The sequence below is a fragment of the Austrofundulus limnaeus genome, unplaced genomic scaffold (genome assembly GCF_001266775.1).
Source record: "Austrofundulus limnaeus strain Quisiro unplaced genomic scaffold, Austrofundulus_limnaeus-1.0 Scaffold18, whole genome shotgun sequence".
In the NCBI taxonomy this organism is placed as follows: domain Eukaryota; kingdom Metazoa; phylum Chordata; class Actinopteri; order Cyprinodontiformes; family Rivulidae; genus Austrofundulus; species Austrofundulus limnaeus.
The window spans coordinates 1,315,048-1,328,558 of NW_013952420.1; the positions used below are offsets into that span (position 1 = coordinate 1,315,048).

The 13,511-nt window shown below is 38.2% G+C and overlaps 3 protein-coding genes across 4 annotated transcripts in view; 2 read left to right on the forward strand and 1 right to left on the reverse strand.

Moving 5' to 3' along the window:
- Window positions 1–5,283, forward strand: part of prelid3a (PRELI domain containing 3A) — an 11,377-nt gene extending 6,094 nt beyond the window's left edge. The window contains exons 5-8 of one of the 2 annotated variants that reach the window (XM_014003375.1): window positions 352–422; window positions 573–675; window positions 3,496–3,570; window positions 3,707–5,283. In XM_014003375.1, coding sequence (XP_013858829.1) covers window positions 352–422; window positions 573–675; window positions 3,496–3,555 — 234 coding nt within the window. In that variant the 3' untranslated portion in view covers window positions 3,556–3,570; window positions 3,707–5,283. Of the gene's footprint in view, window positions 1–351; window positions 423–572; window positions 800–3,495; window positions 3,571–3,706 lie in introns of those variants that run through there. The other variant, XM_014003374.1, reaches the window with a different exon arrangement.
- A 1,425-nt stretch (window positions 5,284–6,708) lies between these two features.
- The window catches only part of fbxo32 (F-box protein 32), a 16,856-nt gene continuing 10,053 nt past the window's right edge, over window positions 6,709–13,511 (reverse strand). The window contains exons 5-9 of the mRNA XM_014003377.1: window positions 10,579–10,672; window positions 9,956–10,140; window positions 9,697–9,879; window positions 8,093–8,236; window positions 6,709–7,974 (exon numbers count right to left, since the gene is read on the reverse strand). Coding sequence (XP_013858831.1) covers window positions 7,885–7,974; window positions 8,093–8,236; window positions 9,697–9,879; window positions 9,956–10,140; window positions 10,579–10,672 — 696 coding nt within the window. The 3' untranslated portion in view covers window positions 6,709–7,884. The remainder of the gene's footprint in view (window positions 7,975–8,092; window positions 8,237–9,696; window positions 9,880–9,955; window positions 10,141–10,578; window positions 10,673–13,511) is intronic.
- LOC106514218 (synaptonemal complex protein 2-like) lies at window positions 11,383–13,505 on the forward strand. The gene has a single exon (XM_014003376.1). The coding sequence runs from the start codon at window positions 11,681–11,683 to the stop codon at window positions 12,833–12,835; it is 1,155 nt and encodes a 384-aa protein (XP_013858830.1). The 5' UTR covers window positions 11,383–11,680; the 3' UTR covers window positions 12,836–13,505.

Below are 13,511 nucleotides of genomic sequence, written 5' to 3' on the forward strand. Positions count from 1 at the left end.
CAGGCTGAGTCATTTCTACCTCCTCCTCTCTGTCAACGCTCTCTGGTTTCATTTAAAAGAGTCGATCATCAGATTTTGTCCAACATTAACCTTCAGGGTGGATATAGCTCGCTCACACCGGGGACCTGTACACGTCATCATTTACCCAGAATGTTTTGTGTGTAAATAAAATGGCCCTGTCCGTGTAATATGTTTTTAAACTTTTGTTTTAAAAATGAAAAAAACTGAACAGCTTACATTATTTTTACAGTCTTTATTTTACAGTTAAAATATATGTTTATCAAACAAAGTCTAATGTTACAACTAATCATGGATCCCTTTAAAGGAATCTGAATAAATTCTGTCCACCAGATTACACTCACCAACCTCATATCAGTGGATGAGAGGCTTGTTTACAAACCACACCCGGAAGATCCTGAGGTGTAAGTTCTTTATTCTGCTTTGGGTCGGTGGAGCTTCTGGTTCCAAAACACAGACTCTTAGTCTGATATTATTTTGTATTGAACAAAACAATGAGAACTCCACCACCAGAAGATAATCTGATGATGTTTTCTCTGTCGGCTGCTCCTCAGGACTGTCCTGACGCAGGAGGCCATCATTACAGTGAAGGGCATGAGTCTAAGCAGTTACCTGGAGGGCATGATGGTCAGGAGCATGTCTGCAAATGCTCGGAAGGTAAAACAGATCCAACAGCTGCTTGTTCTGGCAGGACCGGGGCGGCAGCAGAGCTTATCATCACTCCTGTATCTGTGAATTGTTTCAGGTTAAAGGAAGAAATAAAACAGTCTTTCAAAACGTAGCCAACATAACTGTGCAGTCTTTGTTTGGTAACATTTTGAAGGACAACACAGTCAAACAATGGCCACCATCTTTCTTCTAATTTAAGCTCTTTATGCTTCTTTCAGCTTTTTTTCTGCCTTTTCAGCTACTGTTTAGTAGCTGTATGCTAGATTGTAATTTTTTCAGCCTTTTTGGTAGACATTTCTGCTTCTTTCTGCTTAACTCAACAAATGTGCTGCTTTAGCTTTTTGGGCTAGTTTTAGTTTTGTTTTAAGCTACTATTTTGGCTAATTTAAGCTATGTTAACCATTTTAAAACAAATTGCATTGTTTTTACTTGTATTTTTTTCTGCTAATGTGAGCTCTTTTACTTTCCTTTCACCATCTGTCTGCTAATTTGAAAAATTTTCCTGCTACTTTCAGTTTGTTTTTGCTAATTGTTGCTTATTTTGGCCTTGTTTAGCATTTTCAGGTACTTTTCTACTAATTTCATCTTTTTTCTGCTCAAGTCAGTTTTTTCACCTTTAAATGAATACATTTTAAAGATACTGAGCTTACTCTTGGTGCGTTAGTAGCCGAAAGCAATCCCGACCACATGCTGAAGGCTAATTAGCATTTCAAGATGGCTAACAGAGCGAATACAAGCTTTCTTCTTCAAGCTCTGCAGTTGTGTAACTTAGAAATGTCAAACTTCACAGCTAGACAGGTTGTGGGTAAACAATGACTCTTAGTGATTTTAGGGTCATGGGGTCAAAGGTCACCCCTACATTTAGAAGAATTTTAAATATATAACACAAAAAGTAAGCAAATTTATGTTTGGTATCTGTTTGTTGCAACAATGCTTCCTGGTAGTGTCACTATTACTTCTTGTTTGCAATAAATCTACCAAACACAAATTTCTTTTTTTTTGTGCCACGTTTAGTTTGACTGCTGAAACTTGGGGGAAAAAATCGAACTGATTTGTTCACACAAAGCAAGAAGTTCAGAGGATGTCAAGAAGTTTCTGCAGCTCATTGTGTCAGTTAATTATGCAAAATTCACTTTTTAAAGTTTTTTTTTTACTCAACTTTGGGTATGTACTTCTTAAAAAAACAGTCCTAAGACCAAAAAAATGCACCCAGGGGCATATTTACTGTAAGTAAATGTATTTTTAATGTGTATTAACGACAAGTTTTATACTTCCGTCATTTTGTGACGTCACAAGCCGTACGACAACCCACCGGAATCTGCGTTCAGCCCCTTACCTAGCAATCCCAGGGTGAGGCTCCACCTCCTCAGTATAAAAAGCCGTCACCATGTTGTTGTGCAATCGCAACTCATTTCACAACAAGCCTCCAATAGGACAATGGGTAGAGTGTTGGACCAGATAGTGGGAGACCAGGGTTTGAGACCAGCACAGACATAATTTAATTATTTATTTTCGTTCGTTATGAACACGTTTTCTCATGTACCTCTATTGTTTAGCTTATCAAAGCCTTGTTAAAACCTATTTGTTCGAGTTTCTGAGGTATTTTGACCGCTGCTGCTCCCTGCTCTGGTAACAGCATGCAGAGTGAGCGCAGAGCAGAGGAGGGGGAGAAAAAAGAGAAGCTGCGACCACGACTCTGCCTCTGGGTCTCATATGGTTGTACAACGGAGCTTCTGCTATTATTAGCCATGCTAACGTAAACGCTGGCTTTGGAGGGCGGAGTTAATGTCAACAGATTTTTGGAGGGCGGAGTTAATGTCAACAGATTTTTGGAGGGCGGAGTTAATGTCAACAGATTTTTGGAGGGCGTTACCAACAGAGCTCATTAACATCAACAGCTCTTCTGAACGAAAGTCAGAGCAGGCAGAACTAGAAAATGGGAAATTTTATTATCTGAGATTTATTTTGTGCATTAAATTGAATGAACATGGTCTGGATAGCCCACAGACACACCATAAAAATTTATAGGACCCATAATTGGTCTCCTTTAACAGAATGCTGCGTGTCAGCCTTGAGGATTAAGAAAACGTTAGAAGAGCACAAACGTGTCAGGTTTACAATTAGACCTTCCTTATTTGATCCAAGATGTAAGTTTGCAAAATAACATCTGAGCGTTTTAATAGATCAGACAGTAAAGTTAGGAACATTTAAAAAATCCACTTCAGGGTCGACGAATGTAAGAGCAGAGCTGCAGAAAAATGTCTGCAACTCCAAGAATCTCACAGAACTACACATCTTTTGCAACAAAGTTCCTTAAAAACAACTGAAACAGATTTGTAAGTACAAATACTCAGTTTGACTTTTTTTAAATTTAAAACCATAAGTACAGACAATAAACTTTTATTATGTGACTCATCGCTACATATCAGTGTTTAAGTCAACGCTTCGAGTAAATAGGCCTTCTTCTTTTTACCAGCGAGTGTTTAGGCAGCTCCACATGGCAACCACTGGAGATTGGAGGATTTCTCTGACATGATGAAGGAGTCAAAGCAACACCCTTGGTATATTTTTGATGAGGGAATGACATCATAACATGATATGAAACTCAAAAACGTTGATTTAGCGTAGCCTGTTTTGCTCGTTTAGTCATTCACTGACAGATATTCTGACCAAACCTCGGCCTGTTTTTCCTCCAGCATGTCTGTGTGTCTGCTGTCAGGACTGTGTCTGCTTATCTCAGTCATGTTCAGCTGTGTCTCTGGGTTTGAACTGCTCTTTGATCTCCTCAGTCTCTGTCTGCCTCTGCAGGGCTGGGCTGCTATTGAGTGGATTATTCAGAACTCTGAGAGAGAAAGTTCCTCTCTGTGACATTTACTAACACTGGTAAGGCGTCTCTTTGCTCTCCTGGGGTTCCTTGGTTTTGTTACACCACTATATGTCCTTAAATCATATATATATACTTTTTCTTATAACAAAAAACAAAAAAACATGTTTCTTTTCTCTTTGCTGTCGTGCTCAGAGCTCCAAGTCTGCACTGATGACGGCTCTCTCTCCTCCTGCTGAGGGTTTCAGCAGCTTCAGATCCTCTGCAGCTGCTACTTTACTTTTCACCTCACAGCACTTCTCATGCAGCTGAAGCACAGGAAAGAAGTTTAAATGCTTCTCAAAGCTTCGTGGAGGAATATTTAGCGGGGCCATTACTTGTAGGAGTGTTTTTCTTTTTCATTAACAGGACGTTTTCATCATCTTATGGTGACTATCGAACCTAAATACTTTGAATGTCATTCCTACGGCACATTTCATGTAAAGCTACAGCTTAGCTTCAGTTTGGAAAGGCACTTCATAAAAACGAGAATGCATCAGGGAGGTATGCAGATATTTTATGTTACTAATATGCAACAAACTATGGTTTTATTTGACTTAATGTAGTATTTTTATAGTATTGAAAACTAGGGTTCAAACTAGACCAGGGGTGTCCAGTCTTGGTCCTCGAGGGCCGCTGTCCTGCATGTTTCACGCCTCTTCAAGTTCTGCAGAGGCTTAATAATCAACCTTTCATTCAAACCCAAAAAGTACTACGTGTACAATTGACTAAACATGCAATAAATAATACAGAAATACTATGAAAAGTAAAAGTAAGAGAGTTTTACTCTGTTGAGTTGCAGTGAGTAGCTGCCATCTTGAATTCTGACCATGCCAACTTTCCAACAAGGAACTCTCACTGGAGGGGTGTTCCACTTTAAACTTCTGGCTTGTAAGTAGGAAACTCCCACTTCCCAGTATAACTGGGCCTCAGCAAAAGTAGTCACCGAAAATGCAATGAAAGGAAGATTTTATACAATTTCACCAGCTACTGTGAACCTTCACCTAGTGGTGGGATGCAGGTATAGGGTTAAAATAATCAACCTGCATTATGGGAGCTGTAGTTTATGGTCAGTGCTGGCATTAAAGCAGCGAATGCTTGTTTATCTAAGTTCCCTCTGGGATAAATAAAGTATTTTTGAATTGAATCAAATAGAATTTAAGACAATATTAATGTTTGAATCTCACCAGGCCAGATAAAATACTGAGGCGGGCCACATTTGGCTGCACTGATGCAGGGTAGTGGCCCTCCAGGACCAGGATTGTAGCCCCCTGGTGCTCATTATGTTGTTATATTGAGGCACAAACTGTAGATGAGATGTTTGCATGACAGAGACAACAGGAAGGATGAGACGTTTTTTTTTAAAGAAAGAATTCAAAAAGATGGGATCTCATTGTGAACATGGCCTTCTTTTCTTTCGACTTTTAATGTGTGAAAATCCAAACACGTTTCTCTAAACTGAACTCAGATTTGTCTCAAACAAGCAGGTTGGAAAACAGATTCATGGCAAAGAGAGGCAGCTGATTAAAAAACTCTCTGGCCTTCAAGTTGGGCGTATTTACCCAGTTCTATGGCCTTAATCTCACACCTGTGTACACGTGTCCTGCCTCTCATGCTTCCAAACATTGTGCTTGATCCACAGAAGATACCTACACATCCTGACCATCAGGACAGTACTGGATGTGCCATGGTGCACTCATTATGTGCTAAAATATATTTCTGCATAGAATTAATAACAGAATATTTGAACAAATATTATTTATACATGTTGTGTTAGATAAATTAATACATTGCTTTAATTTCTGTTTTGTTGTATTAAAACAAGTGTATTCATTTTTATTTTGGTTTAAGCTAAGTTGATGTCTGGATGCATTCGAAATAAAATAAAAAATATTAAAGCAGATGTGATAAAAGTGTTTATGTTCATCATTTAACAGTAAGCTATTTTATTGCTTTTATTTGCTCCTACACATCTGAAAGCCTCTGCTATAAGAAGATCCTGACAATTTAAAGATAAAAAAAAATAACAAAAAGATCTTCATTGGTCCTGATAAGGTGCTGCCTGCATGTTGTGCTGCTCCAACACCTGATTCAGTGACTGAATTACTGTACCTCTTCAAGTTCTGCAGAAGCCTGGTAATCACTCCTTTATTCAAATCAGGTGTCTGTTTTGGTTTTCTGAAGCTAACATTTAGCTCCTGTTCTGCTACTTTTAGCTCCCATTTTGCTATTTTAGATTTTAACTAAAATTCTGCTGTTTTTAACTACAACATTCCCACTTTGATGTTTTAACTGTTCATCTACTTAAATTAACATTTAGCTACCATTCTGCTTTTTATACTGACCCTTTTGGTACTTCTAGCTTGAGCTTTGCTATTGTAAGCATCTTTTTTTACTCATTTTACATTTTTTGTTGACATTTACAGTTTTGCTAACTTTAGCTACTTTTTGCTGATTTTAAATCAAGCATCTGTTTTGCTACTTTTATCTACAGTTTTGCTATTTTAAGTAGGTCTACCTGTTTTGCTAATTTCATCTTTCGCCATATTTTTTCCAGTGTATATTTAACAACTCAGATTTTTCTGCAGTTAGCATTTACGCAGCATTTTATTTTATTTTTAGAGAAAATTCTAATTATTTGTAGTTGAAACTATTTGTAGGCCAGTAGTTTTTTTAAGAAACAGAATCAGTCAAACCTAGAGTAGGATAAATAGAAAATAATAATCATAGGATCGAAATAAAACTAAAGTTGTGTTTAGATAGTAGTTTTCCTCCATTATAATTTGTGTTCTTAAAAAAAACAGTTATATCTGAACAATTTAATTAACTATAATGATTATCTAACCCTCCACTGAATTTATGAGAGGAGTCCAAAAATGTTGGAATGCTCTAGTTCAATCCTAAACATTGTGCATAAATATGTACTTAAATGTGCAAACTCAGTATTTGCTTCTGTTGCACATGGAGATATTTTTCTGTACCCTCACTTCTAAAAATTAGCATTGCAGTTCACATTTTGTCCAGTAGAGGGCATAGGAGGTTCTTATTAAAGTAGTTTTTTTTTTTACCTCAAATAGAAGCCTCTAAAAAATTGATGATTCCAGAGGACCTCACAAGCTGATATAATCACAAAGCTGCAATAACAACATATTAACCAATGGCTTCAACAAGATCCATTTATTTATCCCATAGAACATAATCAGACTGCATTGCATAGCATGTACACCAATCTTCAGCATCAGAGCTGTGACAAAAGGCAAGTTCCTCTCAAACTGCACCTTTCCACTCCTTCAAACTCAAGTGTGCAAGTTCAATCTCTTGCCAAAAACCTCAATAAATAAGTAAACAATAAGCTGTGAGAATAAACAGTCGGGAGGTTTTTTTTTTTTTTTTTTTTTTTTTTTTTTTTTTTTTTTTTTTTTTTTTTTTTTTTTTTTTTTTTTTTTTTTTTTTAACAAAAATAAGTCGCTTCTGATTTTCAACTTTGGTGTCAGAGCCTCAAATCTAAACTCCTTTGTAAATCAGACTCTTTAGAAGAACTTAAAAATGAAACTAGTTAAAAAGAGATAATAAAAGACAAGACACATTTTGTACCAGGGTTGCTTCAAGTCTCTAGATAAAGGCACCAATGTTACACTTGCTTGGAGTAAAATCTATGGTAATACTACACTCAGGTGCTGCTGCAACTACTGACACTGCCAAAAAACAAAGCACGATTTGATAATAAATATTAAATCCATATAAAAGTGAAAAAGTATAGAACAAAAATCAAACTTTACAACATGTCAACAAATCCTCATTTTGCCTATGAATTACTGACTCTTGTATTGATTTCACTTCACCTCAGTGAACTTCAGAATAAAAAGAAACAAAAAAAAGTTTAAAACTTTACACATATTGCACCTTCCCCTTGTGTACAAACCCATTTTAAACAAAACTCATCATCCTAAGTCTTAAGTTCAAAACCCAACAAGGAAAAAAATAAAAAAATTAAACTCCTCCAAACAAGAAAAACCAGGTGTAATTTCAGACACATTTAACTAAAACTACGTATGTTTTCCTTTTATTTCCTCACACACACGGTTCAGGTGCTTCCATGTCCCCTCCAGCTCCTCGGCACGTTCAGTTGCTTTCAAAGACAAAAAAGTCAAAATTTCTGTTCTTTCCAACAAAAAAAAAAATTAGATTAAATTGATAAAAAAAATTGCATAGTTGTCCCTCTGCCTGCAGCCCCTCCAGAGTCCCGCAGCAACTAAATATACATCCAGGACCATAAACGGAAACCTTCCTCTGTACAGAAACAGTATTTACAGTCAGTTCAGGGCAGTTAAAGTTCAGAAGTTGAACAGATTGATAAAGTCTTGAGGGGAGAGGGAGGTCGTGCAGCTTTCAGGGTTGTTGGCCGTGCACGGGTGGTTCGTGTCCTAACAAACAAAGAAATGTGCCGTTAGTAATTTAGGTGAACGTTTCAGATCTGCTTTCAGATAATAAAAAAAAAACAAATCTTGAGTTTCAGATGAAGAATCGATGTGAGTGTGGTACCTTCCAGAAAAGGATGTGGCAGTGTGTGCAGAGGTGCAGCGTGTCACTGTACTGCTCTCTGAGAGGACAGCAGCGGCTCAGCTTCAAGTACATCTTCTTCCACTCCAGCTGGCCTTTGTCTGACACCAGCAGACGCTTACGGATCTGATGGAAAGATTTAAAACTTTAAAGATTACACCCAATATTAGAAGAAAAAAAACAATTATTGCACAAAAACGTTTCTCATGAAATGTTGATTCAACACAATCTGATAGTTTTTGTACAGTGCCCTGAGACGTTTGTTGTGACTTGGTGCTATATAAATAAACTGAACTGAACTGAGAGTTTAGCATTCTTTATGTATTTTTCCCCCTCAAACAAAAACAAATGTGAAAAGTGCACTGGCTTTAAGGTGAAACTCAAAATGTGGATTTCTGTTATTTAAGATTAGCTCAGTGGTGGCCACAGATAACCAAAAAGTTAGCTTCACTAACCACTAATCAGCTAAACCGCAGATAGCGGCAGCTAACGCTAACCGCTAATATGACTGTCAGTCAGCCTGTGTCACACGTCCTCGTCTCCTACCATCTGAAGAGTGGTGGGACTGACGCAAACCTTTTCTTAATTTCTACTGGTTTAATTTGAAGGTGGGCGGGATCGTCGGTGGAAAATCAGCCAATCCAAACCATAGTTCTGGAGTGGATAGTTTTTAATTTAACTTGAGATAAATGGTAAGAAAGTTGTGAATGATTTAGTGGACTTAAAATGATCAGAATATAATTTAGTGAAAGCTAATAGTTTTAAAAGGGGCAATATCAAGTAAAATCAACTTTTTTGAGTTTTATATCATGTTATAATGTTATACTCTCTTAAAAAAACATGTCCAAAGCCTTGCTTTGACTCATTCATGCATGTTTGAGAAATCCTGCAGTGTTTTTAGGAAGCCATGCTGAGGAYCAAAACGACAGGTGGGGACCAGAAACGCCTTTTGGTACCAGAAACGCCCCTGGGACGTGTCTTTAAGCCGAACTTGCTCATCATGGAGCACACCTCCCCACCCCCGCCCATGACTCCTGCAGGCTCTCGGCAGTAACAGAGCAAACTGAAAGTGAAACTTAGCTGTCTGCTGAGATCCACTTCTTCTCACTCAGTTTTCAGATTCAAAATACGTTTGGGGAAATGTATTTTCAGATGCCAAGTAAACTGCATCATAGCGCGCACACGCGCGAAACAAACCACCGCCAACTGACGGGTGACGGGACAGAAGTGGAAGGTGGTTCTTAAAGAGACAGAGGCCAATTTCAAGGCGTTAAGAAGAGGAAGTGATGAGAAGATATGTTTATTTTCTATTTAAACAAAAAAACAGCATTTTAATAACAACTAAAGGTGATATAGATACTTTATTATGGTATAGTATTTAAATATTTGCCTGAGAAACACATATTACCCCTTTAAAAACATCTTTTTGTAAAGTCAGCAAAAATAAAAGGTAATCTGCTAAATGAGAAGCTAGTTCTGCTATTAGCAGATTAGCAGAACGTTGCTTGCCACTGGATTAGATTTTGTGATGCTTCATGTCCCTCGTCTGCTCCTCATCTTTCCATGAATGTTTGTTTCCCCCCTACCTGTCGGTCTGTGAAGTGGTACTGGCAGAGCCTCTTCCACAGCAGGCGGTCCTCAGTCAGAGCCCCCAACTCGGGACACACCTGTCCCAGACTGAGCAGGTCCCTGCTGTCTGTCAGGCGCTGCATGATGTTCAGCTGCAGGCTGGCGGGCAGCTCGGTCAGAGTCATGCCTGAGGGTGTCGGCTAAAACAAAACCCAGTCATTACCTTGATGAGAATCACTTCAGAGCCTGTGCTGGAAGCTGTGGGCGAACGCTTACTCTGCTGATCTGGATGTTGTCCAGCTGCTGCTGCCACTGCAGGATGTTCTCCATGCGGTGCACCCACAGGTTGATGTTCCCCACGAGGACGGACTTGCCCATGTCCTGAACGAGGCCACACAAAGAGACGTAGAGGGTCTGCAGCAGCTCTTTGATGGGGCGGATGTTCTGCTGGTCGTCCAGGACTGTGGAGACGTTAATCAAGATTAATCATCTGAACAGAAAAGGGATTCAAAAATCAAACCCATTTAGAGATTCTCCATTTTGTTTTCCCTCCGTGTTTATAATACTTGACCCGGAGGTTTCTGAAATGCTACCTAAACAACCTGAAGCTGTTTAGCAGAGGGAACATTTAGTTTACATTTTGGTCTGCAGAGGACTCTGGTAACTCTCAGTGATTTTCACTCAGCCAACAAAGAGTCAAGTTTCAGCCAGGCTCACGGTCTCTGGGAAATAAATAAAAACGGCCTTCACTTTGCTTCATTTACAGCATTTGTGCAGCACTTTCAGGAAGTCAGCTAAAGCGTGAAGCTCAAAACAGAAAAAAACATGAATAAAAAAAAGGGAAGTACATATTTGCAAGAGAAACAAAAATGCAAACTAGCAGGTTGGCTGTAGCTCACCTTTCTGGACGACTCTCTCCAGAATGTTCATGTAGTTTTTCTGCGCCACTCCACTCAGCGAGGGGAGCTGGGACCTGGCGATGAGCTCGAGGAGCTGCAGCGAGAAAGAAGAAGAAGAAAAAAACATCATCAATCTCTCCCTGTCAGCTCCAGACGTTTGTTAGGTTGATTCTTCCAGAAGACGTTTGCACTCCTGACAATAAACACAGCCTCAGAGAGGACTGGAGACGCTCCACCTGGATCCGACCCAACATGGCTCTGACAGGTTCTGATCAGAGTCCTCACCCCCACCCCCTAAATGCTGAAAAATTTAGACATTTACTGAACAAATGTTTCAAAGATTTAAATGTTTAGTATCTGCAACATGATCATTTATTACAAGTTAGATAACAGCTGGTCTGTGATTGTTTACATGATCATTTCTAAAGAGCATGACGTAACAATGTTTATAATGTGGCTGCAAGTAGGCTTATTTACAAAATGCGCTCAAGACTTTCATTACATTGTGTGTCAGTTATTATATAATACGGTTTTAGTGGGGGTTTATTACATTTTGAAGTCTGATTTTATTATGTTATTACAAAATGTAGCGTTACAGTCCCTGTTCCACACCTGTAAAATGTGTGTGGGAGCTGAAATTGCCAACACATCATTGCTTTCTCAGTTCCACTGAGTTTATGTTTGTGTAAGATCTGGCTTTATTTATTTATTTTACTAAATAAATGAATAAAAACTAAATTTTCACTATTACTAAATAATAGTGAAAAAACTTTAAAAAAAATACTAAACCATAAAAATGTTTGAATGTGTTTTCAAATTTTATTTTGTTTTGAAATCTATTTTTTTAGCCTGTTGCCTAGCAACACAGGCAATGGCTAAAACAGAACACCTGTTCTATGACATCAGTAAAATTCTCTGGTGGGCGGGGCCTGCTCTTTGATCTGAATGATGTCATCATGACATCATTAGAATTCTAGAATTTTGCATGATTAGAATGTCAGAATTTTGCATAAGTTCATTGGACTTGGAAGTCTCTACGAACGCATTATTGCATCTTTTTGCATATTTGTGATCATTTTCGCTGTATTTTTATCATATTTTTATGAATATGAAGGCCAACAGGAATAACAACCTTTGGCAATACGCAGAAATGAACACCTCCCAGCTTCTCCCTGCTTCCAACAAGGACAGCTTAAAAATGGTGTCAGAGCACGATCTTTATCAAAAATTGTCATCAAAAGATGAAGCCATCGCTGAACTAAAGATAGAAATTGGACAATTAAAGGGACGGAACGAAGAACTTAGCCTAAAACTGGCCAATATGACGTCCCAGGCTGATAATATGTGCCAGCAGTACAAAACTAAGACTTCATCTTTTGAGGAAGCAAAAACTGATTTTCAAAAACAGCTTCAGGTTCTTATAGTCCAGAATAAGTTTCTCCACACACAAAATCAAAAAATGGCCGCAGAGAAACATGAACAAGCCACATTTTTTAAGAAGATGGCCGATGATTTTAGACATTTGGGAACAGCTCTGATGGCTGAAAAACTCAAAACTCAAGATGCCGAGCAATCTCTGGAGCGTTTACGTAAATACACTGAAGAACGAGAGAAGGAATGGGATACAGTTAGAAAAGGACTCCTTCTTCTGTGTGCACGTTATGAACGAAACGCCATCGAAGCTACATGGGCTCTTGCGTCTGAGAGGCGAGATTTAGAACAATCGCAATACCAGGTGAGATTTCTAACAACTTCACTCAAAGCAAAACACGCTGATTTTCAGCAAGTGATAGACGAAAAATCCTCAGCCATAACACACTTAGAAGAGTCTGTGAAAACTGAAAAAGTTCGTACCAAACAGCTCGAGATTTCTTTAACCGAAAAACAGGAGGAAACACAAACTACCAGGGCATCTTTGGAACATTTACAGAAAATCATAGGCGAACAGAAAGAAAAATTAAACTCTGAGAGGGAGAAAGCAAAGGAGGAAAGATTTAAGCTGTCAAAAACTATAGCTAACCTGAGGGAGAAAGCAGAGAAAGAAACATCTAAGCTGTCAGAAACTATAGCTAACCTGAGGGATGAATTAGAAACGAAAGATAAGCAACATCAAGAGTTTGCAGATCACATGTTGGAGAGAGTATCTTCTCTAACACAACAGATCGAGAATACAAAACCCAAAAAACACACTTTCTTCAAGTGGTTTAAAAGACAGAAACCTGCTGTGCCTGACGCCTCGCTTCCTCCGTCCTCGTAACTTTGAAATTATTTTGTTTGTTTTTTACCAATATTTAATATTTAAATATTCATTACTGTGGCCAATGCTTCACACCAACAACTATTTTATCTGTAAGCATCATGTTTTAAATCTTTGCACAGCACTAAGAAAACAAATGGGTGATGTCTTAAAAAAACATTTGGTAACATGATGGTCAGTGGTTACTGAATGTTCTGATTTGATCCCTGGTTCAGACCTCTCTCTCTGTGTGAAGATTACATATTCACGTGGTGAGAGAGTGGGTTTTCCCCGGGCACTCCGGTTTCCTCCCACAGACAAAAAAAAAGTTTGAACCTTTCTTTCTATGTGAAGATTTATCAAAAACTCCCTACTGTCTCCATTTTTAAATTACAGATTAAGACTCTTCTCTTTAAACATTCTGGTCTAGTTACTACTATTATTATTATTATTATTACTATTATTATATGCACGTGGTGATAGAGTGGGTTTTCTCCGGGCACTCCGGTTTCCTCCTACAGACCAAAAAAATAATAAACAAAAACCACAACATAAAATGCCTGTTAGGCTGACTAGCGTTTTAAATAAGAGTGGACAGTGCCGGCAAAAAGAGGATTCTAAAATCTCTAAAATAAATTAAACTGAACTAAATTAAAGCAAACTACACTAAAAAAAGGAAAAAAAATTGTATAGGTCT

Coding starts and splice junctions, on each gene's coding strand:
- LOC106514218 (XM_014003376.1), top strand. CDS start 11,681: ATGAATATGAAGGCCAACAGGAATAACAACCTTTGGCAATACGCAGAA.